At 63.4% G+C, this 25,060-nt stretch overlaps 1 protein-coding gene across 3 annotated transcripts in view; it reads right to left on the reverse strand.

The window, feature by feature from the left end:
• GRID1 (glutamate ionotropic receptor delta type subunit 1) overlaps window positions 1-25,060 on the reverse strand; it is a 639,650-nt gene that overhangs the window by 448,918 nt on the left and 165,672 nt on the right. For all 3 annotated transcript variants that reach the window (XM_025435395.3, XM_035715124.2, XM_035715125.2), the window contains exon 4: window positions 2,215-2,420. In XM_025435395.3, the coding sequence (XP_025291180.1) occupies window positions 2,215-2,420 (206 nt within the window). The remainder of the gene's footprint in view (window positions 1-2,214; window positions 2,421-25,060) is intronic.

Here is a 25,060-nt window from a genome sequence, read left to right on the forward strand (position 1 = left end):
GCCCTGCCAAGGACTGAGACTCTTCAGGCACAAGCACCCAGGGGCCCCTACCAAGGACTGAATCTCTTTGGGTACAAGCACTTAAGGGCCCTGCCAAGGACCAAGACCTTTCAGGCACAAGCACCCGGGGGCCCTGCCAAGGACCAAGACTCTTTGGGCACAAGCACCCAGGGGCCCCTACCAAGGACTGAGACTCTTTGGGCACAAGCACTTAAGGGCCCTGCCAAGGACCGAGACTCTTTGGGCACAAGCACCTGGGGCCCCTGCCAAGGACCAAGACTCTTCAGGCACAAGCACCTGGGGCCCCTGCCAAGGACCAAGACTCTTTGGGCACAAGCACCCGGGGCCCCTGCTAAGGACCAAGACTCTTTGGGCACAAGCACCCAGGGCCCCTGCTAAGGACCAAGACTCTTCAGGCACAAGCACCCGGGGCCCCTGCAAAGGACCAAGACTCTTCGGGCACAAGCACCCGGGGCCCCTGTTAAGGACAAAGACTCTTCCAGCACAAGCACCCGGGGCCCCTGCTAAGGACCAAGACTCTTCCGGCACAAGCACCCGGGGCCCCTGGGAAGGACCAAGACTCTTCAGGCACAAGCACCCGGGGTCCCTGCCAGACCTGGGATGGAGGCAGCTCCACGTGCTCCCCATGGGGCAACACAGCCACACTGTTCCCGGCGCCATCCTCACAGCGACAGGGCAGCAGGGACCCCAGGGAGGCAGGGACCCCACAGTGGGTCACATCCGGCTTGGACACCGCTTGACCCCCTGGTGGCTACTTGCCTGACCTAAGGCAACATTTCCCTTCCTCCACCTCAGCTGCCTCATTTGCAGAGCATGAGAATCAGGGCGAGCGCACCAGGCGCCAGAACCTCGGTGGGCGCGCAGGAAACAGAGCCTCCCCTCCCCGCCCCAGGACCCTGACCAGCTGTAGCTGAAGGCAACAAAGCCTGCGCGCCACCCCCCCCCCCCGCCCACCGTCTCCGGCCCCCACTCCCAGGGTGTCTTTGTCACCCTGACATTAAGAGGAGCCGCTCGTGAGGCACCGCGAGCCCTGCATCCCTTTGCAAACACAGTCGTTGGGGGCCGTGGGGAGACCAAACCCGCAACAGGCCACAGCCTGGCCAGGCGTTTCCAATGCTGCAGGAGTTTGCATAGCGAACCACCTGTAAATAGCATCCTCAGGCCAGTCCGGCCTCCGCGTCAAGTCCCTGCAGGGCCTAGAGACCGAGCAAGGGCTGGGGTCGTGCGGGAGGGACAACGGATGTGATGAGAGAGGACCCGCGTTTCCTGAGAAGCCCCAAGTGCTTGCCCAGGGCCCTGGTCTCCTCCACCCCTACTTGACAGACCGGGGCCGCCGGCCAATGGCACCAAGTTAAGCGTCCGAATCTCAAGCTCTCCAGCAGCGGGCCTCGTGCTGGCTCCCGATGCATGAGGCAGCGTTTTGAGTGACGATTAATTAGAGGGGGAAGCAGAATAAGCAACCAAAGGACATCAAGTAGAATCAGTATATCCCAGGCATGCCATGCACCCCAGCCCATCCGCCCCACAGCCGACCCGGGCCAGAGAGGGACCTGCCAGCGCCAGCTCATCACCCTCCTGCCGTCAGACCCGCGGGCTGGCCCCGTGAGCCAGCTCCCAGAACGCCGCCGGCCGTCTCTTCTCCAAGTTACGGGAGCGCCCGTTACACTGCGGGGCCCTGTCTTCCTTGGAAGGCCCTGACTTCTAACAAAGGGATTAAATAAATAAATAAATAAATAAATAAATAAATAAATAAATCCATTCCTCATCAGCTCAGGTACCAAAAACACAAGCCCGCGCACCAAGTATCATCCGGTGACGTGCGACCAACACCTCCTCCAGGGGCTGACAAATACCCAGCAGGGCTGCCCACCTCTGCGGGAAGCCGGGGGTTTACTGTAGCCCTAGAGGCCCACACCCGCTAACGAAGAGGGAAAATTAAAACAACAACGACGCAAACAGCCGCCTGAGTTTTGCCTCCAGAATCTCTGGCAGGGACTGAGCTCTCCGAGTCCAGGTCGGCCTGGGGTCACCTGCTAGGAGCAGGCAGGGGCCAGGCTGTGCTGGGAATCTGACTCTGTGCAGCCTGCGCCACTGCCCCAGCACCTGGGAGTCCCCACGTCTGCCTTGGCCACGGGCCGCCGGCCACCACGGTGCCGGGCAGACGCGCCTGCAGCCCCGCGCCCCGCCACCTACCTCATTGATGAAGGAGTGGGCCCCCTGCGGGCTGAGCAACAGGATGGCGCGGCGCAGCGTGTCCCGGTAGCGGTTCAGTTCCTCCGTCTTCATGGTGGTGAAGAGGCTGGTGAACACGTGGCTAATGTTCTTGTCCACCTTTTGTAAGGACACGTCCAGGCCCAGCCGCGAGGCCTGATCCAGAAAGCCTTGGAGCCCACGGATATCTGAGCAGGAAGGGGAGGAAAGAATGACCTTTGAGCAGGAAGGTTCTAACCCCGATGCGCCGCCCCGGCCCCCTGGATACAGACCACGGCCAGAGGCCGGGGCGCACGCGTGCCTCGGGGGCCACCCCACGGAGGCTGGACGACAGGGGTGGCTCTCTCGGGCCCCGTGTCCAGCCCCGGGTAAGGGGCTCCCACCGCGAGGGGCGTGCTGTGCCCGAGAGCCCTTTATGATGACCTCCCCGTCCGTCCCGCGGCTCCCACCCAATGGGAGTAGAGGCCCAACAGCTGTGTCCTGGGGGCCACGTGCGGTGGCAGCCCCGGCCCCCTGCACCTGCTCTGTGTGCTCGGCTCCAGCGCTTTGACCCTCGGCCGCCAGCTAAGACCCGCCGCCCACCCCGCTGTGGCCGCCCCAGCCTCGGCCCTGCTCCAAGCCAGTGGCTGAACATCCCGCCCTCGCCCTCCGGTCCTGAGGCTCGGGACCCCAGCCTGTTCCAGGACCTGATGTCCCCGCATGGCTCTGCCCAAATCCAACCCGAACTTCACATCCTGACGGGTCCACGGGGCACCTGGGAGCCAGGCTGCCCTCTCCTCTGTGGCTGCCGAGAGGCAGGGGAGGAGGCCAGGGCCGGAAGGGAGCCAGTTACTAGGGCCCGGCCCCGTCATGTACACGAGCCCCAGGGCCCAAATCTCCTCTGCCCCCTGCATGGGCCACCTCTGTCCTCCACAGAAAGACCCCTCAACTGGAGCCAACTCTGGGGCCAGCAGGATGCCCGGTCCTGATGGCGTCACGGAGCCTCTGCACAGCTGCGGATCCGGCCTCCCGGGCTCCGATGAGCCAAAGAGCCCCGCTCCTGCCCCAGCCGACGTGAGCTGTGTTTCTGTCCCCTGCAGCCCCGAGTCCCGACCCCGAGGCCACTTTTCCGAAGCCTGGGCTGTTCTGTCGTGGCCCGTGTGTGCTGCGGCCCCAAGGGCAAGCCCACACCTGAGCAGCCCCCCAAGGGACACCTTGGGCCCGCCCGGGTCACCCGCGCAGCTCTCTCCCAGCACCTGCGGTGCCCGTGGGCCACCCCAGGCTCGCCCGGGCCCATCCAGTCGCCCAAAATCAAATGCACAGTAGGGAACAGCACCCGCCCACCCCGACTGCCTTCCCCAGCCCAGCCTGCTCCCCGACTCTCACTCCGGGCCCCCGCACCACCGCTGCAGCACATCCTCGGTGCCCGTCTTGCCAGGACGAACCCCCAGCGGTAAGCCTCGTCCCGATGGCGCGGGTGTAACCAGGGCGGCCCGGAACACCCAACACGGCGCCGGGGAGGAGACCGAGAGCGTGGCAGTCGTGACCGGGTGCCGGGCTCCCTCCCTCCCACCCGGACAGGCCCTGAGCACCGCAGTGCCTCAGTTTGCTCACCTGTAAACCGGGGCCAGAACTCTGTGACTCCCGCTTTCACGAGACTAAGGAGAACCAGGATTCCTGAAGGGCTCACCTGCTTGGGTCTGGGGCCAGGACACAGGAGGCACTGCCAAATGCCCGGGGGCTCACGCACCTCCCTAGGGACAGCAACGGCATCCCTGACACCCAGGCCTGGGGCAGCTGGACTCAAGTGCAGCCCTGACCTTGGCCAGCTGCACCCATCAGCGGCCTGGCCCCGGAGCCGCTTGCCTGGCAACACGTCAGGGTCTCTGCTGCTCTGCCCACTGAGCCAGACAGGGGAACCGAGCCAGCCGGCGGGATGGCAGGACGGGCTCTCTTCACCAAGCCCCCAAAACAGCTGCAAAGTAGGTCCTGCCCCGCGCCAGGGGCTCCTGCCACACCAGGGCTGTCCATGCCCCTTGGATTCCAGGGGGCCGTGCGACCCCCACAGCCTGCCGGGACCCCCAAGCCTCTTGAAAGGCTAGGAGGTTCTTCAGAGCGCCCTCGCCCAACAGAGGGGGTGGCAGGGCGGCATGCACAGGGGGCTCAGGGGACAGAAGTGCCCGGGGGGGGGGGACCCCGAAGGCCTCAGAGCTGGTGTCGAGCCTGCCGCTCCCTGTCCTGAGCACAGCACACCTCGGACATCTCAGCGCCAGGCAGACCCAGGCCAGCAGCGCTCCTCTGCTGGGCACATGGAGCCTCCCCTCCGGGCCCGGGATGGGCTTCCCCTCCCCTGGATGCCAGGGCAGCGGCCACTAGCCACGCGTGCGTATTCAAGTCTGAACTTCCATTCACGGAAATTCAATAAGACTGTACGTCCGTTCCCGTTCCCGGCCACACGGGCCACATTTTACGTCCTCAACTGCCGCATCTAGTGAGCAGCTCCACCCTGGGTGGCGCATACACGGCATATACGATGGGCTCTGGTGCACAGCGCTGCCCAGAGTGCTGTAGGGACGCCCCCAATTCTGGGGTGTGGTGACCGCCTCCCCGCTCTCCTGCCTCTGGCCTGTCCCTCCGAAGGCCCTCGAGCTCCTCCCCTGGGACACACGACCTCCCTGGACCTACGACCGGCTGTGACTTGGCGTAAGCAGAGGCCCCGGGCTGTCCTGCTGAAGGGACGAGCTGCACCAGCGAGCCTAGAGCGGATCCGTGGCCGTCTCCACACGCACAACAGTCCGTGGCCCCTGCTCTCGGTCGCTAAGCTTGGGGGCGTTGCTTTTTGGCATAACAGACTGACGCACTGAGCTTGTCACACACCTATGTGTCGCCTACCCTAAGACAACTGCAGTGAAAGAACAGGGCTGCTACCCTCAACGTGGCCCCACACGGGGGCACCGGGTGGCCCAGAGACTTGAGCATCTGACTCTTGATTCCAGCTCCGGTCGTGACCTCAGAGTCCTGAGATCCTTCCCCACGTGAGGCTCTGCACTGGGTGTGCAGCCCGATGGGGATTCTCTCCCTCTCCCTCTCTCCCTGCTTGCTCACACTCTCTCTTGCTGTCCCAATGAACGGAGGAAGGGAAGGGGAGGGGAGGGAAGGGAAGAGGAGGGGAGGGAAGGGCAGGGGAGGGGAGGGGAGGGGGAAAGGAAGGAGGGGAGGGAAGGAGAAGGGAAGGAGGGGAGGGGAGGGAAGGAGAAGGGAAGGAGGGGAGGGGAGGAGAGGGGAGGGGAGGGGAGGGGAGGGGAAGGGAAGGGAAGGGAAGGGAAGGGAAGGGAAGGGAAGGGAAGGGAAGGGAAAGAGAAGAGAAGGGAAGGGGAGGGGAAGGAGAAGAGAAGGAGAAGGAGAGGGAGAGGGAGAGGGAGGAGGGGGAGGGGGAGAGGGAGGGGGAGGGGGAGAGGGAAGCGGGAAAGAGAAGCCACCGCCGCACACAGCTGTCCCATGGTGCTGCCCACAAGGGGCTGAGCGTCAGCCTGTTGGGCCAAGGCCCTGGTGGCCTCTGCAGCCCCCCCTTCCCCAGAGGCCCCCCCCACTTCCCCACGGTCCTCCCTGCCCCTCGGCCTGGAGCTCACCCGATCTGAGCACAGCTGGCAGCCCAGTGGCCGCCGACCAGGCCCAGCCTCCAGAGACCTCATCTGCCAGCGGCCACTCTCTGGCTCCAGTGAGGCCACAGCAAGTCTCTGCAGCGGCCAGGCCCAGCCACGTCAGCAGGCACGCTGGCTGTCCCCCGGGGGAGCGTGTGCACAGCGAGGACCCCCGCGTGGCCATGTGGGCACACCTGTGGGCCCAGGCGGCTGGTGGGGCTCCAGGGACCACACACATGGGGCCAGCGTGGCCGGTCCCCCAGCTGCGACACAGGTCCCCTCAGCCCGACATCTACAGTCTTTGGAGCTCTACTGCTGTTGGGGGGCGGGGAGGGGCGGGGGGCAGAGAACCACCCGGAGCGCAGGCCACCTCTGCGGCTGTCCTGCTCTCCCCCGGGCACGGGGCCAAGGAAGCCCCCGCCTCCAACGTAGTCCCTTCCCCCTCCCAGGCCTGGTGTGCAGCGGCCTCCGCCCCCCTCGCCCCAGAGACACCCTCCGCTGCTCCCCAGGAAGGGGTTTCTCCAAGAAGGTGGCCTAGGGCCACGGCTGAGGCTGCTCCCACGGGCCACGGAGGGGGCGGGCCAGGCGCCCGCTGGCCCCCACGGAGCCTGGGCCTCCCCAGGCCGTCGCCAGCAAGCGTGCCGTGCACACCGGCCAGCCCCCCAGCCAGACCTGCGCCCACCAGGGGGACCACATGCCAGCCCACCCAGGACAGGCAGGGGGCGGCCGGCAGCCCAGGCTCCCCAGGGCTGCAAGGGGAGGCAGCAAAGGGCATCTCCTGGGGACAGGCGTCCTGTGCCCCGGGGCAAGGGACCGCTGGGGGAGCATGGGTGGGTCCCCGTGAGGCCTCCACGCCAAGGTGCCCAGCCTCCCGCCCGCCCTTGGGATCCCGAGGGACCTGCTTGCCCGGAGCCTTGCTAGCACCCGAACCGGACCCAGCCTCCCTCTTTTCTCCTCTGTTCACGGAGAGCTTCCTCCAGGCCAGGGCCACCCAGAGCGCGGGGCTCACGTCTCGGGGCCGGGGAACAGACCAGAACAAACAATCACCACGTTAACAGATAATTTCTAACAGCGGAAAGAGCCCGAAGAACGGAGATGTTGGGCTGCAGGAACCGGCGTCCCTGAGAAGGAGCCAGCTCTGGAAACCTCAGGGGAGGACACCAGGACACCGCCGACGGCAGGAACGGTACGTGGAAAGTTCCAGAATGAGGCATCTGGGTCACGGAGGGAAGGAGGCCTTGCTCACTCCCACGATGGGGACCACGCAGCCTGGACCGCGGGGCCACGAGGGAAGGAAGCGGGGTCCCCGGGGAGCACCCGCCACAGCAGAAGAGCAAAGGACACAGTCCCAAGAGCCAGGGCCTCCTGCCCCCACCGCCCGGCCCCTGACTCCGGGCCCCTGCACCCCCAGCACCCCTCAGCCCTCCGCTCCCTGCCACGGCTGCCCACACCCCTGCGCTGGAGCTCACGCCAGCTGTCCACGCACGCGTCGGCCTCTCCGTCACTGCTCACGGGCGCTCGCCAATTCCAGCTGGGACCACCGTCCTTGAAGGGCCCTCGCCCTGGGCGGCCACACGGTCCTGGAAGCCCCTTCTGCTTCCACTTCCCGGGACCGCACCCCTGCTCCCGCTCCCGCTGCTCCTCTCATCTCCACGACCCCTTCCTGGGCCCCCCCAGGCCTCCTGTCAGAGATTCCTGCGACGTCCCCAGACCCTGGGGTCCTCCCCTCCGATGCCTCCGGCCGGGATAGCTTCCAAGCTCCTGTCTGCTCACCGCAGAGCCCTCCTCTTTCCATAAAAAGCACAGGTTTATTTTCAAGTTGCAGAGAGAGACGCCTGGGTGGCTCAGCGGTCGTGACCCTGGGGTCCCGGGATCGAGTCCCGCATCGGGCTCCCTGCAGGGAGCCTGCTTCTCCCTCTGCCTGGGTCTCTGCCTCTCTCTCTCTGTGTGTCTCATGCATAAGTAAATAAAATCTTTAAAAAAAATAAAGTTGCAGAGAAATTAACATCCTCAAGAGCATCGATGGATCACAAACAAAATGCCCACATCGTGGGGCCGAGGTGTCTGCTGTGTGTTACATAAGGGACCGCGTGGCCCTGGGGGCTTGTCTGTTCTGCTTTTGTATCACCACCAGCAGCACCACCACCAGCACCAGCAGCAGCACCAGCAGCACCAGCACCACCAGCACCAGCAGCGGCACCAGCAGCACCACCACCAGCACCATCAGCACCAGCACCACCACCAGCACCACCACCAGCACTACCAGTAGCAGAAACCATGCACCTAAATATCAGAAGCAGAAGCTCTCTGACCTTCCCTACGTACTCGCCCCCCCACACACACCCCACACACATGCACACGCCGTCCCACACACTCACACCCCATGCACACGCCCCTGGGTACACCTTCTCCACCCGGATGCTCCCAACCTGAAGCGTACGCCCGCTGGCCTGCACCACGACCGAGCTGGAGTCAGGCCTCCCCGAGCCGTCACAGGTTCAGGACTCACAGACACGGGAAGCAGGAGCGAGGCCTCTCCTCGCTCTAACCCCGGGCTTGGGGCCCGGCACATGGTCAGGACAGCAGAGGTTTGCGGAGTCAAACTGAACTGAAGCCGGAGCCAGCCTGACGTCCAGCAACCACGCAAAGCCACGCGGTAGGCCCAGGAGCTCAAACGGGCCAAAGTCGCATCCAAGTCTGAGCTCGTGGCTGTGACTACCCACCACTCCTGGGAAAAAACCAGATAGTCTGTGGGTATTTTAAATCCTGTCTTTCCGTAAAGTAATTGAAATGAAAGCACGCATTTCACGCATTTCACGTTGCTTCTCCGACTATTTTCAATTTCCGAGAAAGGCGCTGGCGCCGCAAGGACGTCCGAAAGGCACGTCGCCATCCCCAGTGCACGCGGGCGTACACACGGCCGCCACCTCACACGCGGAAGCTCGCAGCTCAGGCGTTAGGGCCGGGAGCACACCGTCCACCAGCTGAGACACAGCCTTGACTTCTTTGAAAACGTCTTTCTTACCTGGGCCCAGATACAGGTCTCAGTTTCTCCGAAGGTTCTCGGTTCAGGTTCATCCCCATTCACGTTCACTCCCAAGACCCCCGCCCGGCTCCTCTCCTCTCTTGGTTGCCCGTCCCTCCCGCTCCAGGGACCCAGAAGCCACCGTGCTTGTCCCAGGCCCCGGAGGGCTCAGGAATGGCCAAGCCAAGGCTGGGTCTTCAGGTGAGGAGGGGCCAGCATGGCCCAGAGGACAGACCCAAAGGCTCCCATCAAAACCAGCTCCCCCTCCTTTGCCCCCAGTCCGCTGGGGTCTGCGGGCCATGCGCTCTCTGCTTCACGGCCCTCCCCCCTACCCCCCCCCCACCCTGAGTCCTTGCTCCCCTCTTTCTCCCCCTTCACCACTCTATATCCTTCCTCCCCTCCCCCTTCCCCCACCCTGCATCCTTTCTCCCTCCCTCCCTCCCCCTGCCCCCTTGCCACCCTGAATCCTTGCTCCCCTCCTTCCCTCCCTCCCCTCCCCCCACCCTGCATCCTTCCTCCCCTCCCCCCACCCTGCATCCTTTCTCTCCTCTCTCCCCCTTTGCCACCCTGTGTCCTTCCTCCCCTCCCTCCCTCCCCCCCACCCTGCATCCTTCCTCCCCTCCCACCCTCCCCCTCCCCCTCCCTGCATCCTTGCTCCCCTCCTTCCTTCCCTCCCCCCCACCCTGCATCCTTCCCTCCATCCCTCCACCCTCTCACCCTGCATTCTTGCTCCCCTCCTTCCCTCCTTCCCCTCCCCTCCCTGCCACCATGCAAGCTTCCTTTCTTCCTTCCTTCCCTCCTCAAGTATTTCCTGAGCCTTTCTGGGCCAGGCCAGAGGCTGGCTCCTGGAGCAGCCGCGTTTGAAGACTTCACCACCCCACCCGCAAGGAGCATTGAGTCCTGAGCTAAGACTGAGCCTGAAGCAGAACGCAGCTCCCCTTCCTCCACGTGCTGCGCATCTCCGACTTGCCACAGTGCCTTCTGTTTGCAGACTACATTTCATGGATGAATTAATTCATTGCAGTCAATGTAGGTGTGATTTAAAATATATATATGTATATCTCTCCCCGGGAGTCAGGCGGGCACAAAGCAGGCCCTCAAGGGTTCAGCAAGAGGAGGAGCAGACCCCCAGCGTCCAGGCAGGGGCCTGCTTCAGGAGGGCACAAGAACGGGCCCCGGCGGCACACGGCCACTACTCCATGTCCTCTTGCTGAGGGCCTGGCGTGGGAGGCAGATCTTACCCCGCCTGCGTCCCCACCCGCATCCCAGTCACAGTCTCAGCTGCCCAGACATGAGTCGCACCAGGAGTCCTGCAGGGCAACCTCTCACCCCGCCACGCCCAGGAAGCACAGCTCTCTGTGCTGACATGACTTTCACATTCTATGGTCTGACGCTATGACCTCCAGGGCCCTGCTGACCCTGAGGGACACCCACCCCTTGCAGGGTTAGCCGGTCCCTACAGGCAGGAACCCACTCCTTTCAGGGGCCAACTAGCCCCTCCACCCCCACCCCGAGCCACCCCCCAGTCTGGCTCTCAGGCCGTGGGTGCTCTAACCACCCTAGAACCAGCGCCCGGAGGACCCGGGACAGCGCGGGGCCCTGGAGCCCGCTCAGGGCATTCAAACCTGCTCCTCCTGAACCCATGCGCTCTGTTTCCCTCCCTTCCTTGGAGTCAGGGGAAGGGCTCCAGCCCCGCTCCCCTCCCTCGCCCCAGGTGGCCTCCAGGGCAAGGAGGCAGAGGGGGAGGCAGCTGCCAGGACACCCCCCGGAGCCAGGGAGCAGCAGTGCAGCCTGGGCCGCCTCACAGCCCCTGCCGTCGGAGCTGACCCCACGTCCCCGTGGGCCCAGACCTCAGCACCCAGAGCACCCTGGAGATGGGGAAATGGGCGCTTCCGCTCTGGGGGCTCCAGGGCCCGTAGGCCCACTCGATGGACACAGGGAGGCTGGGCTCTCCCTCTGCGGAAATCACAAAGCACCCAAGCGGCTGAAGGAACGGTCCCTGAGGACTCTGACCATCAGATATCCCCCCCTCGGTCGGGCGCACAACACGGAGGAGCCTCCACCAGGGTTCAGAACTGGCCGGGAAGCCCAGAAGCGTGGACCCCACACGGGGCAACGGGGGCTCTGGCGAAGTCCCCGGGTGCACATCCCCAAGGCACGCGCACATGCACGGTGGCCCTTCAGACCCGGGGTCCCCGAGCCAGCTCCTGCCCCCCACCCCACCCCCATTGGGGCCCGGAGACCCAGGGCACCCCTGATGGGAACACACCCATCTCTCACCAAGCTCCATTCCCTTCCATGTGAAAAACAAATAGAAGAGAAAAACATTTTAAATAATCAGGCTGGAAGATCGAGATTAAAAACAATTTAAAATAAACATCTACTCTGGCACTTTGGAAAAAAACATACCACGCTGCATTAAGTGCTTTGAATTAAGTAAATTACACCAAGTAACTAATTTACATAATGATCAAAATTTGCATTTTACACATGTTATGATGAAAATGGGCTTATAAAATAATTCTTCACCAACTTCTGCTCCAACTCAAGTTCTGGCCTTTGGGTAGAAGTCCGTGGCGCTGATCCGCTCCTGTCCTTCATGTTCCAGAGCTCTGGCTCCTTCAATATTTTTTTGCTCATCTGGCGGGTCCCTCACTCTTACCGTGATAAACAGTCCCTCTGATTTGCAATCCCCTTCCACCGAGTGAGGCCATATTATTTTTTTTTTTTTAAAGATTTATTTATTCATGAGACAGAGAGAGAGAGAGGCAGAGACACAGGCAGAGGGAGAAGCAGGCTCCATGCAGGACTCAATCTGGGGACCCCGGGGTCATGCCCTGGGCCGAAAGCAGGCGCCAAACTGCTGAGTCACCCAGGGATCCCCGAGGCCATATTTTTAAAGCATCCGTGATAAGCTAATCGTTCTCAGAAGTTTCACAAATAAAGTTAGATGCTCCTGCCATTTCATACTTACAGGGTATTTGGTATTGGTTTTAGCAGTTCTCCAGGATTTGTAGGGCTGGTCTGCAAAGCCCTGCGGTTCTTCAGGATAAGGGATCAGGATAAGGGATAACGGCTTCTTCCCTGGGCCAACAGGTGCACCGGAAAGGGAACAAACCCCACTGTGCGCGCGGGAGGCCAACACACGGCCCTCGGGACACTGGCCGGCAGCCCCAGCAGCCGCTCCTCATCTCCGGGTGCTGAGGACCTGGGAGACGGGCCCAGAGCGGGAACTCGCTCCCTCAGAGCCACTGGACGATTAGATGCCTCGTGTTCTCTCCCCCCACAGCCTGTGAGGGGGGCATAACCATCCCATTTCACACATGAGCAAACTGAAGCTGGGGGGGGTCCCTCTAGCAACACCACACGGCCCACGAGAGCAACAGCTCGCGCTCGCGCTTTGAGAAAGTTCTGGATGTTTTCCCAGACTTCTAACTTGCATCGGCTCCCGAAGCAAATCTAGAGAAACAACTTCCAAGTGTCTACCCGGAAGAGACCCATCTGAATTTTTTTTTTCTTTATTTAAAGATTGTGTTTATTTATTCACGAGGCCCAGAGAGAGAGGCAGAGACCCAGGGAAAGGGAGAAGCAGGCTCCATGCAGGGAGCCCGACGCGGGACTCGATCCTGGAACCCCGGGGTCACGCCCTGGGCCAAAGGCAGATGCTCCACTGCTGAGACCCCCAGGTGCCCCCCGTTTGAATTTCTAAGGGACCCCAAATCCAGTGACTTTGCTTTTCGCTAATGCCACAGAGAAATGACCTCCCCCACGGCAGGGCAGGATGGGGGCCGCCCGCGAGGAGGACATGAGGGCACATGTGACGAGGGCCTGACCTCACGCCGGGCGCGACACCACGCTGCCTCTTCCGGTCTCCATGACACCCTGCTGTCAGGCCCAAGGTCGTGCAGCCCAGTTGGGGGGGACTAGGGTTCCAATCCAGGCCTCTTCCCCCACCTTGGCCAAGCAGCCAGCGACGCCTGGAAAGGGATGAGGAGGAGGCAGGCCAGGGCCCCCAGCCGCCGCAGAGGCCGACCCAGGCGCCGGACACACACCTGAGCTGCGCCTGGAGCTCCCAGGAGGCACCAGATGACGCCACGTCCCGGGCAAGTCCCAGGCTCACAACGGCACCGAGACGCTGCTCCAGGTCACCCGCCGGGAGAGGCCGCGTCCTCCGAGGCACGGCAGAGCCGGGGCCGCCCCCGCCCCCACCCAGGCCTTCGGGACAGCTACCAGGGCCCCCGGAGCCCCAGGGAGGCCGCACCGCACCCCGCTCAAGGGCCAGGGCCCAGCTCCCAAGAGGTGGCAGGCCAAGCGGGGATCGCCGCCCTGCTGTTCAGCCGCCGTCGGCACCGGTAACGGCATCGCACAGTGAGCCGCAGCGTCTTCATCGATTCCGTGAATTATCGCGCCGAGGAAAAGCCCACCCTCCCGGGAGCCGCAGCTCTTCCGGCCTCACGTGGAAGCGGCCCCGGGCCGGGGTCCCCGTCTGCAGACCAGCCCGGGGGCTGCTGACCCCACGGCTTCACCGCTGCACCTCGAGCCCAGAGCCCACCGTGGAGGCTGAGACGGGACGGGCGCATGGGATGTGCACGGACCCACGGGAGGGCCCCGGGGAGGGGCGGCCTCTTTCCCACGTGGTGTCCGGAGAGCCAGGGCCGCCAGGAAACCCCCGGGAGCTTAACACAGAGGCCAGGCTGCAGCCGGAGCACCGCGGCTGTGTGGACAGGAGGGACGAGCGCTCGGGGCCGGGACGCGACAGGGTCAGAGGCCTGGGAGCCCGGCGGCCCACCTGCGGGGGCGGCCCCCCTGCGGGACCCCGGGGCACCCGTAGGGCAGCCCAGGGAGCTGCGGGAGCAGGAAGCACAGGCTGGCCAGCCGGTCAGCTGGGCCCGGGGCCCACACCCAGAGCCAAGGCAGCCCCTCCTGCCTGTGAACAACATGCCTCGGAGGGCAGCACCCCGGACCCCGCCCCAGGCCCCCGAGTCCCCCAAGTCCCGGGAGAGCCCTGCACGACCCAAGCCACACGGCCCCAGCAGCTGCTGCCCCCAGGGGGCCTGTCGAGGCTGCAGTCACCACGCTGAAGGAGCGGGCCCTGGGGTCGGACCCAGGCACGTGTCCTCGGCTCTTGGCGTCTCGGGTGCCACCCCCAGGAGACAGGCAGGGGCACGCGGGTCATGGTGCTCCCGTGAGGAGCAAAGCCACGATGACCAGCAGGCCCCGGGGACGCAGCCCAAGGTGGCGAGGGCCGGGCACGATGCGCCCGCGTCTGCGGCGTCACCACCGTCTCCGCCACCTGGCCCCCCCACCTCCCCGCTGACCCGGACAGGAAGCCTCTGTGTTCGCGGCTCTCCGCTGACCTCACGACAGAAGTTCTTTTACTTGCATGTCTAATTTACATAATTACTCTCTGATATTTACTCAGATTTAATTTGTTTCCTTTGGAACTCGCCTCTGAAGACGCGGTGCCAGCAGAGCCAGGCGAGGGGAGCGGCAGGGCCGTGGATGCCACCATCTGTGGGCGGGAGCCCCGAGGGCCGCCTCTGCGCCCCGCACCCTGCCCGCCGCGTGGGGGCCTGAGCCACAGGGACGCGCAGGAAGTCCCGCCCGGCAACAGCTCTCGTGCCAGCCCCGGAGGGAGGCGCGGGCGGTCCAGGGGGGCAGGAGCCCCTCGCACAGGGTGGGCCGCCGAGGGCGCCGAGCCAGGCGTGGGGCTGAGCTGCAGTTGGCAGCCCTGAGCGCACCGATGGCACCGCTGGGGCTATCCCAGCTGCAGAGACCAGGCCTGGTCATGACGCACGTGACGCTGGACCCCCGGTGGGGCCGACCACACAGGGCAGTGCCGAGGAGCCACGGGCCAGAAGGCAGGCTTTGCTTCTGATCCGTTCCTCTGGCAGTTCTCTGGGAGGGGGCACAAGCGGGGGCACGAGTGGGGGCACGAGCCGGGGGACAGAGGGCCAGCGGAGGCCCTGGCGGGACCTAGTGGAGCTGGGGTCTGGGTGAGAGGCACAGAGCACACAGGAGGCCTCTGGCTGCAGAGAAGGCGGCCAGGAGACGCCAGGCCAGGAGGGCACCAGGAGGCACTCCCAGGTCAAGCCTGTGGGGTCGGGACAGAAGGACAGAAGGACAGAACCACCAGAAGGAGGTGGGAGGGGACAGCGGGAGGCCCGGCCCGGCGACACAGGATACACGGGCCCGGCCTCCGAGGGGTGTGCAACCCCCACACACACACACACACACACATCACACGTGCACACCTGCACGCCCAGTATCTGCAGGGACACATGCACTTGCTCACACACACTCACTTGCACACTCGTGCCCTCACGGCCCACGTGCTGGGACCAGCCTGCTGTCAAAGTTTCGACTCCATGAGCCACACGTCGCACGCAGCCGCTATCGAAGGAACCGTGCAATCGTATAATTGAACAAATCGCGTCACAAACCCGCTGCCGGACACACAAAGCTCCCGGCCCCAGCCCTCCGCCGCATCTCACTAGGATCCCCACGCTCCGCGCCGTCCCGCCCGAGACACCCGTACCCTCACCCACGCTCCACCCCAACGCCGGCCGCCCTGTGAGTGTTCCCACCCCAAAAGGCAGCCCAGCCTAAACCGGGGCACCCCGTGTTCTCAGCGGGCTGGTCGTCGCACACTTACCAGCACGGCGCTGCTCACATGCCCGCGCCCACGCACACCCACTCCTACGGGAGCACCACGCGCACATGGGCACACAAGCACACGCACGGTGCACTCCCCCCTTACTTGCGTGCCCGCACTTCAGCTCCGAGTGTGTCGTGGAGAGGGTCAGGAACCACCCCCCACGCCCCGGGAATGGAGGGTGAAGAGCAGCACACCCTGCCGGGCCTGGCCCCCCAGCCTCCCCAGGCCCAGAAGGGGTCCACACTGTGCGCCCCCCTCAACGCGGCCCCGCAGGCAGAAGCTCAGCCCCTCCCTCAGGTGCCACCCTTTGGTCACAGCAAGCAACATGCTGGGATGACGGGGCTGACGGTCAGTAGAAACCGGGAGCCCTGCGAGGAGGGACGGCGTGGCTGCACCACCCTGGGGATGCACGCAAGCGGCCTAGGGTCTCTGCAGCCCCACACCACCCGCTGCTAATCCCAAAATTAAACCCACATCTCCACTCATTAAGAGCCAAGATCCACAGGTCTGATAGGCCTGCAAAGCATGGCGGTGGGGACCCCAGCGTGGCCTCCTCAGGGGACGACCTTCCTCGAGCTGCCGGGCTCCCCAGCTGTGGCTCTGGAGCATCCCTATGCCCTCTTCATGACACCATCACCCCCGTTGGCCAGTCCTTGTGCATTGTGTCCCTCTGCGGCCGCCAGCACACGGGGCGACTCGGACAGAAGGGTCAGCGGGGGCGCAGGCCAGTGAGGGACGGTGGGCTGCGGGGCGGACAGCCCGGGTTTGGGCTTGTGGCTGCCGAGCTCTCCAAGCCGCAGCTCTCCCGGCCAGAGGAGGCGGCTCGCAGAGCCTCCGCGGGGCGGCCGGAGCAACAGGGGTAGCAAGGGAAGGCGCCAGGACACACCGGGCCGCAGTCCCCATTGCTGCCACAGCAGCAGATGCCAACACACCCACGTGAGAGCGGGAGTTGGAAAAGTGATGCATGAGCAGGGGAGAAGCAAGCCAGGCGGCCGGCACGGCGCTCACCACTGCAGGAGAGGCTGGGGCAGCAGCACGAGCACTGCCCTCCATGGCTGGCGGGGGGACAAGCCCGACACTGGGATGCTGGCCTGCAGTCCCAGCAGCAGTGACACCAGGGCCTGGCTCAAGCCGTGTGAGCAGCGCGTGGAGGCCACAGGGGACAGGAGGGCACAGGTGGTGCGCAGCTTGTGCACCACACATGCCCCTATCTTCTGGGAATGCCTCCCTGCCCCTGCTCCAAGGAACGTGTCCCCTCTCCTGCAGGCCTAGGAGCAGCTGCCACCCACCCCTGCTCCCCACCCAGGCCAGCCCCAAACAGCCCAGCCCCAAACAGCCCATCCCGACCGTTCACAAGCTGGAACCAAGGGCAGAGCGGCCAGCACTGCAGCGCCAGGGCTCCCCGAGCGAGCCCGAGGGGACGGCTGCCGGGCCCTTGCCAGAGGGAGGAAGCAAGGCTGAGGGCACAGGCCAGCGTGCAGGAGACATGGAAGGAAAAGGGGGGGACAGAGCCCTGACTGGGTGTGTATTTAACAGCTGGCTTAGGGAGCCGTCGGGGCCGGCAGGTCTGAGCCGTGTAGAGCACCCAGCAGCCCGGAAGCAGAATTTCCTCTTCCCCAGGGAACATTCTGGGCTTAAGGCTTCGCGATGATTGGATGAGGTCCACCCTCCTCGCCTTTATTGGAGGCCAACCGACGATGGCCGTTAGCTCTGGCTGCAAGCACCTCCGCGGAGACCTCTAGACTCGTGTCTGAGTAACTGAGTGCCACGGCCTCGCTCCCCGACACGCAAAACCAACCGTGGCAGGCGCTCAGGAGAGCGTCTCCGCGGAGGCGGCGAGGCTGCCGAAGACCGAGGACGCTTTTCAGGCACGGGCTCCAGGGGGACACGGGCGCCGAGCCGGGAGGCAGGGTGGTGGGGAAGGCACGAGGTTTCTCCTTGCCCCGTGTGGATGGGGAAGGAACCCAGGCAAGGAAAGACGCACGTTTCAGGAAACAGAGAAAGTGATGTGAGAGCAAGGCCCCCGGAGAGAGCCGAGGGGACGAGAGCCAGCAGGTTCTCCATGGGCCACCAGATGACGGGTGACAGCCGAAACCTTCATGAGCAGCCCGGCACGGAAGCAGATGCTGGGCCCCAAATCTGCTCGACACCCCATAAGGAGATGAGCCAGCCCAGGACTGTGGATAAGGGCACGGAAGGAGCAATGCCATCAGGTCCCACCACTAGCAGCCGGGGGCTGTGGACCTTGCTACAACGAGGAGGAGCGGATGGGGCAGTGCTAGATGTTGCCTCCTACGTCTCGTCCGGGCGCCTAGATGCCCCCACGCTGCAGCCAACGGCTGACCCTCCGCCTTCTCTCCTGCTGAGCCGGAATAAAGGGAAGCCCACCCCGACGCCCACGGCCGGCCAGGGAGCCTCTGAGATCTCAGCCAAAGCAGAAGCGCTCAGCACACCTCTGAGCAGGTCTTCATGTCCTGCAAGCTCCCACTGCGGGACAGCCCGGACACATGGTGGGTCCTTCAAGGAACCCAGCGTCCCCGTTTAGAGGCCTCGGAGCAGGGGGATGACCAAGGCCTACCGTGCTCAATGCTCTCCTTTCCCTTGAGAGCACAACTGGTGGCCTTCCACCTGCATAAATTCCTTGCACAGATGCCTCCGGGTGAGGACACTTCCCAGTGACCTAGGTCCTCAGGCCACCTCTGTTTCCCCAGGAATAAAGCAGGGGAAAAGGCCAGAGAGGGGCAGTGAGGCTACCCCAGGATAAGCTGGACTCTGCTCCGTTTATAAATGCTAGTGACAGTGGGCGGTCACTACAGGTGCCCACCAGCGTCCTCTCCATCCTCATCGTGGTGAGCAGGGACATCCGGGGGCCGCCTGCCACCGATGGGCTCATGGGGGCGCTGCATCCCGACCATCGGAGCAGCCTTGTCTCCGACTCCCAGCTGCACCCACAGCCGGCAGAGTGTCTCCCCCGCAGGGGTGCTGTAGGCCTTGGCGCATGGACCAGAAGAGTCCCGAGGGGCCCATCCAAACCAGGGAGCACCCTTGGGACTTTCTACTACGTCATGTCATACCACGCCCAACGTATCCAGCGAGCTAAAGAAAATACAGCCCCACCAGTCCCCCCGCTGCCAGGTTTGTCCCCTGTCCACAAGCATCAAGGGCCTCCTGGTTCCTATGGAGAATAATTCCCGTTCCTTGTCCTGAGCTGAGCTAGAGCGTGTTGACCAGAGAAAGGCCTGGCCTTGGGAGTCACACAGCCCCAGGCCTCCACCTTGGCTCCACCACCCGGCGAATGAGGTGCCTCCACCCTCTCTGAGCCTCAGTTTCCCTAGAGTCGATCCACTGGTTAAAATAAAAGAGGGGATTACATCATGGGGCTATTGGGTAAAATAAAGTGAAAAACGTCAAGCATATGGTGTCGGTATCCAGCAAATGGCATCATCAGAAATTCCCCGGCCCAGATTCCCACCTCCTGACCCCCCAGAAAGCAGCAGATGTGACTTGCCCCTGCCGGCTTTGACTTTCACGGGCACCCCCAGGCCTGACCTTTCCAAAGTTCCTCTGACCGATAGGACTCAGCGCCAGCCCCTCCTGAAATCACAGAAAGGAGCAACTGCGTGAAGTCTCAGAGATACAAGAAAGATGGGAAACCGTCCAAGCAAAGGCGAAGCAAACAGCAGGGGGATATGTCTTCCGGTCAGGCTGTGAGCCACAGGAGGACAAGGGATGGGTGATCCTCTGAGAGCCACAGGCCACAGGTGGCCACTGAGCACGTACACGGCTGACCCGATTGAGAAACGTTGTAAGTTATAAAGCAGACACCAGATTTCAAAGGCTTAGGACAAAACAAGGGATATAAACTATTCCGTTAATAATTTTTCCTATTAATTACATGTTGGAACAATAATAATGAACTAAATAAATGCATTGAGCTAAATAAAATATGTTAAATAAATCTCACCTGGATCTTTCTTACTTTCTAAATCTTAAATTATACATGTGGTTCATGTTGTATTTCTGTTAGACGTCATTAGGCCACAACCTTGTCTGCCCCACAGGACGCTGCCTTACTCAGCATAGCAGGTTGGCATGCTTGGGAGAGAGGCAGGGTGGCAGCACAATTAAGTCAGCCAGGGTTCAACACTGCGCTCTAGCCCCTGACGCTGGACACTTGGCTGAATCTCTCTCTGCCCCTGTTCTCCATCCGTAACGTGAAGATAACAAGCAGCGGTAAGCTCGTAGGATTCTTAGGAGTGTTGAAGGAATTGACACCCACGTAAAGCAGGTAGATAAGTATCTTGCATATACTAAGTGCTGAATCCCATCTGTCACCACCACCAGCACCACCACCACCACCACCATCACTACCACCAGCACCACCAGCATCAGCACCATCATCATCACCACCACCACCACCACCACCAGCACCACCAGCACCATCACCACCACCACCAGCACCATCATCACCACCACCAGCACCATCATCATCATCACCAGCACCACCATCACCACCACCACCACCAGCAGCACCACCAACAACAGCACCACCACCACCAGCACCACCAGCACCATCAGCACCATCACCACCACCACCACCACCAGCATCACCAGCACCACCACCAACACCATCATCATCATCACCACCACCAGCATCACTACCACCAATAGCACCACCACAAGTAGCACCACCAGCACTAGCAGCAGCAGCAGCACCACCACCACCACCACCAGTACCACCACCACCACCACCATCACCACCAGCACCAGCACCAACAACACCACCACCACCACCACCAACAGCACCACCATCATCACCACCACCATCGCCACCATCATCATCATCACCACCACCAGCCCCATCATCACCACCACCACCACCAGCATCACCAGCACCACCAGCAGCAGCAGCAGCACCACCACCACCACCACCACCACCACCATGTATGCCAAGGTACACTTGTCCACCCCTACATGAACTTCAATCTCTAAACTAGGATAGTGGGTCTGATTTCAACCTCTAAACTAGGACAGGCTGGGTCTGATTTCCATCCTGAGGGCCCAAGGTAGGTATATGTTATGCTAGCTCTTGCCGAAGTCCCTGGCTGAGGGCAAAGACACCCTGTGAACGCCCACTGTGTGCCTAGCCTCATCTCTGTTGAGGAAACTTCTCCAAAGCACACATTCCATCTCGGCCATGCGGAATTCCCAGCTGGGCCCAGATCACCTATCCCGCCCTTCCTCTCCCAGCTGCCATGCCTTCTGCAGGCCAACTGCAGCATGACCACTCTCAAGTTACTCTTTGGGAAAGATGAACAGTGTACACAACCATGCCACCGAGAAGGAAGAAGGGAAGAAGGAGGCATGGTCCACAAAGGGTCTGAAGGCTGAGTGGCCAGGAGCCAAGCACCTGCTAGGCGTCACCATTCTCCAGCCCGAGGACCTGCCCACAGCTCTGAGAGAGGCTCAGCAGCAGCAACCTCCAGCACTACAGGGAGAAGAAAGCTATCCACGTGCATTGAGGGCCTGCCTTGTGCCAGGAACCAGAAACTCTCTACCCATTTAGCCCTCAAAACGATCCTTCCAGCTGGGAATAAGCACCCTCGTTTTTTAGATCAGTAACCTGAGGCTCACCTCAGGTGACCTGCCCAGGGTCACACGGGGCGTAAGCGGGGAAGCAAGGCATGGGATTTAGGGGAGCCCAGCTCCTAAGCTGTCGTCTTAGGATCATGTAGCCTACTGTCAAGTACACACTCACACACTGGGGCCGAAAGCCTTCATCCGTCTTTCGACATCTGTTTGGAAGTTCCTCCCAATGCTCGAGAACCAGGGAGTTCTTGTTAAGAAGCGTTTGCCCAGCTGGCTCTCAGGAAAGCTGTGCATCCATCACGGGCTTCCCACTTCTCTGCTGTCACTACCAGCACTGACAGTCTGAGTGTGTGAAACCTGAGAAAGGCTGCAGCCACGTGAGAGCCCCCTTCCCCTGGTCACGTGACCCAGTCGCCCAGAGAACCCGCTGTGAGCCACACTCTGCAGTCAGAGATGGCAAGAGAAAATAAGCTGATACACCAAGGAAGGTCAGAAAAGAGAAACAAACATAGGGCCACCGTCTGACATCCTAGCACAATCAGGTGGCTCGGGGGTGTGGGGATTCCTATGCTGGGGCTTCTGAAGCCTTATGGGGTAGGTGGCCTAAGAGGAGAGGAGGGACACGAGCAGAGGGGACGGCCTGAGAAGCTGGGTCAGGACAGGCAGAGCCATGGGAAGGGATAGCATCTGTGAAAATCTCATTGCGCCCGGGGTGCAGATGTGGGGGCAAATGGTGACGCGTGTCCCCCCCACCGAGCATCCCCAGTTCCCGGGAGAAATGTCGCAAGCCTATGACACACGTGAGAGCACCGAGGTTCAGACCGTGCACTGAGCCAGGAAAGAAGCTCTCCAGCGGAGGCCGTCCCAGGGCACAGCTACTGGGGGTGCTCTCCCGCAGGGCCCGTGTTTGCGTGGGTCGGGAGGCGCCCGCCCAAACGCACCCCAGGCTTCTCGGCACGTCCGCCGCTCCCGGCAGGGCACTCGGCAAAGGAGGCGGGGATGGATGACCCGCTGGTCGACCTGCCCACGAGGCCTGCGAGCAGGTGCCGGTGGTCCCGAAGGCAGCGGCGCGCGGAGAGGGCGGGCGGAGGGGCTCCTGATGACATCTCCATCCCCTCGGAAACCAAAGGGAAAATGAAACAAATTACAGCCCGCGCCTCCCTGCTAAAACCGGATCAATAGAGAAGGCAGAAAAACAAGACTGCTTTATTTTCTACCAACTTCCAATTGTCACACTCTGTTCACGGGAGGAAAACGCGGGCGGGCGCAGGGAGCCTCGCCGTGTTCTGGGGACGGCGAGGCCGGGCCTGGACGTGTCCCGGGGGCATTAGGAACGTTTCTAACTGAAACCACGTCAGGTAAACGGGTGTGTTGTGGAGCTGGAGCCGGTCCTGCCCACGGGGCCCAGGCCCGAAGGCTCACGGGGTCGGGGGAGGAGGCGCAGGCATCACAGGGAGGGACGCACCCAGAGCAACGGGCAAAGGGCAAAGCACGGGCCGCCTTTTCCGTGTCGGCGCTGAGGCCAGGAGGGGACACCAGGGACCAAGAGCCCCAAGAGCCCGGCCGCCTCCAGCCGTGGCCCCTCCAGGAGGCCGTGGGCCTGGGGCATCTGGAAGGCGGGACAGGATGGCAGCGTCGGCACCCCCACCCCCCACCCTGCTCCTTCTCCGCTGCCCCAAGGGTCCCCACGGCCAGGACACAGGCCAGCGAACCCTGCTTGGCAGGAAGGATCCCCCCAGCTGCCCTCCGCCCACGCCTGGGGCCACGCAGCCCCCAGGACGGCCCTGCTGGAGCGAGGGACCTGGGCATCGACCGCACAGCCGCTCCGGCTTGACCCTCGGAGCTGCGGTTGGCTGGCCAGCGGCCCCTCCAGCGCCAACACTGGGCTCTCGGTGCTCACGGGGGTCCCCCCGGCCCGCCATGCAGCCGCTGCCCCCCTCCAGGGCGAGGAGGGCCACCCGGCGCCCCGCCGGGACAGCCCACAGGTCAGGGCCAGGGCCTGGCCAGGCTGCAGCTCCCGCCCGGTCCCCCACCACCACCTCTCAGGGGCTCAGCGGCCCCGTACAGGCCCGGACGGAGTGGAGGCCCAGGGACCCTGCCCACTGCCACCCCGGGGCTGCCCGCTACCCCTCCCGCGGCCTACTCCGTACAGGGCTCTCCAACACAGCAACCCGACCTGAGCCTGGATTCCTGAAGGCCCTGAGGCTCACATGCGCACCCCAAGTCCCGCCAGGCTGCCAGCGGAGAGAGCAACCCCCACAGCCCCGCTTGTCTTCCCGGCCTCAGGAGTGTGCGGCCATGGCCCACGGCATTCCCTGGGGGCTGGCGTGGGTGTCGGGGGAGGGGCTGCTCCCACAGAAAAATAAAGCCTGGACAAGCAATGTCTTCTCCGGGCCACTTGCCAGCTCGAGGCCCACACCACACTGAGAACAGGGCACCTGGGGGCTCACGGTGGAGCGTCTGCCTTCTGCTCAGGGCATGACCCCGGGGTCCCGGGATCGAGGCCCGCGTCGGGCTCCTTGCATGGCGCCTGCTTCTCCCTCTGCCTATGTCTCTGCCCCTCTCTCTGTGTCTCTCATGAATAAATAAATAAGATCTTTAAAATAAAAAAAGAGAGAGAGAACAAGTTACCAGGTACAGCTGCCCCAGGCGCCCCATCAATGCTCAGTTAGCAACACTGCACCCAGGACAAGCTAGCGTCTCCCCCAGCCCTCCCTGACCAGCCCTGCCCGCCCTCCCCCAGGAGCTCGTGGCCCCAGAAGGGGCTCCTGGGGCCTGCAAGGGGCGGGGGCAAGGGCAGCCAGAAAGCCCCAGGCCAGCCAGGGCCCACAGAACCTCACTGAGCCCCAGGAAGGGCCCAGAGGAGTCACCGTCCACGGCCCAAGCCTCAGGCTCGCCCTGTCCCGCTTCTCCAGGCTGCCCGGGGTGAATGTGGGACGGAGCCTGGGATCAGATGCGGGTCTGCATCTGGAAGGACAGAGTTCCTCCACTAAGGCACTCCCGTAGATCAGCCCAGGCCTGACGGCTTCCTCCGGGGCCCCCGTCTCCTGTGCTCCCAGGCCCAGGCCTGCTCTAGCTCCGGGGTCTACACGCATCTCCCCGCATACCCGCTCACTCTGCCTTGGGGGCTGGAGGTCAGCCTCCTGTCATCTGCTCCTCCCCCGGGGCCCCGCTCAGCCGCCCAGCACCAAGGAGGCAGTGCACACGCTCAGCTGGGCGGGGGGTGGGGCCCAAACCGGCACCTGCCTCACCCGGGGCCTTCCCACCTGCACCATCCACAGGTGGGCGACCTTCCAGAGACAAGGGAGGCGAGGTTGGGCGCGGCCGAGAGGTGCCTCACGCCCCAAGGCTCCCAAGACCCTTGTCACGCACTGGAAAGGGAAACCCCACAGCTCCGCAGGCCACTCTGCAGACTCGGTGATGGAGGCTCGTGGGCACCACTACAGGCCTCACCTAGGATGTAGGCTCCCGAGAACAAAGGAGGTGGGCAGGTGAACGCGCTTCCCCGGGGCTTCCAGTGGCTGCGTTCATAGGGGACATGGCATGTGCGGGGCATGGGGTGCAGGCTGCACCCCCCGAGGGATTGCTCAGGCCAGGGGACAAGGGCGCCTGCCAAATCCCGGCTGGGAGGCAGGGGCCCTGGGGCCACCACCGCGCCCTCCTCCTGCGTCTTCTCCCTGGGGACGTCCCACCGGCCCAGCCGCAGGGCTGAGGATGAGGAGGGCCCCTGGGCCCAGATGCCGGCGACGGCGCCCTCCGACCACCCCGCGCACCCGCGAAGGGCTCCACCTGAGGCCCTGGGTGGGGGGCCTCCGGGGACATGAGCCCCAGCGCTCCTGAGGCCGCCCCGGGCCGGGCAGCGAGGGGGGCCGTGGGCGCTCGGCGCATAGATTACCCGCTTCAATTACTTTATCTAACGATGACATTTGTACTGTA

Source organism: Canis lupus, chromosome 4 (genome assembly GCF_003254725.2).
Source record: "Canis lupus dingo isolate Sandy chromosome 4, ASM325472v2, whole genome shotgun sequence".
Lineage (NCBI taxonomy): Eukaryota > Metazoa > Chordata > Mammalia > Carnivora > Canidae > Canis > Canis lupus.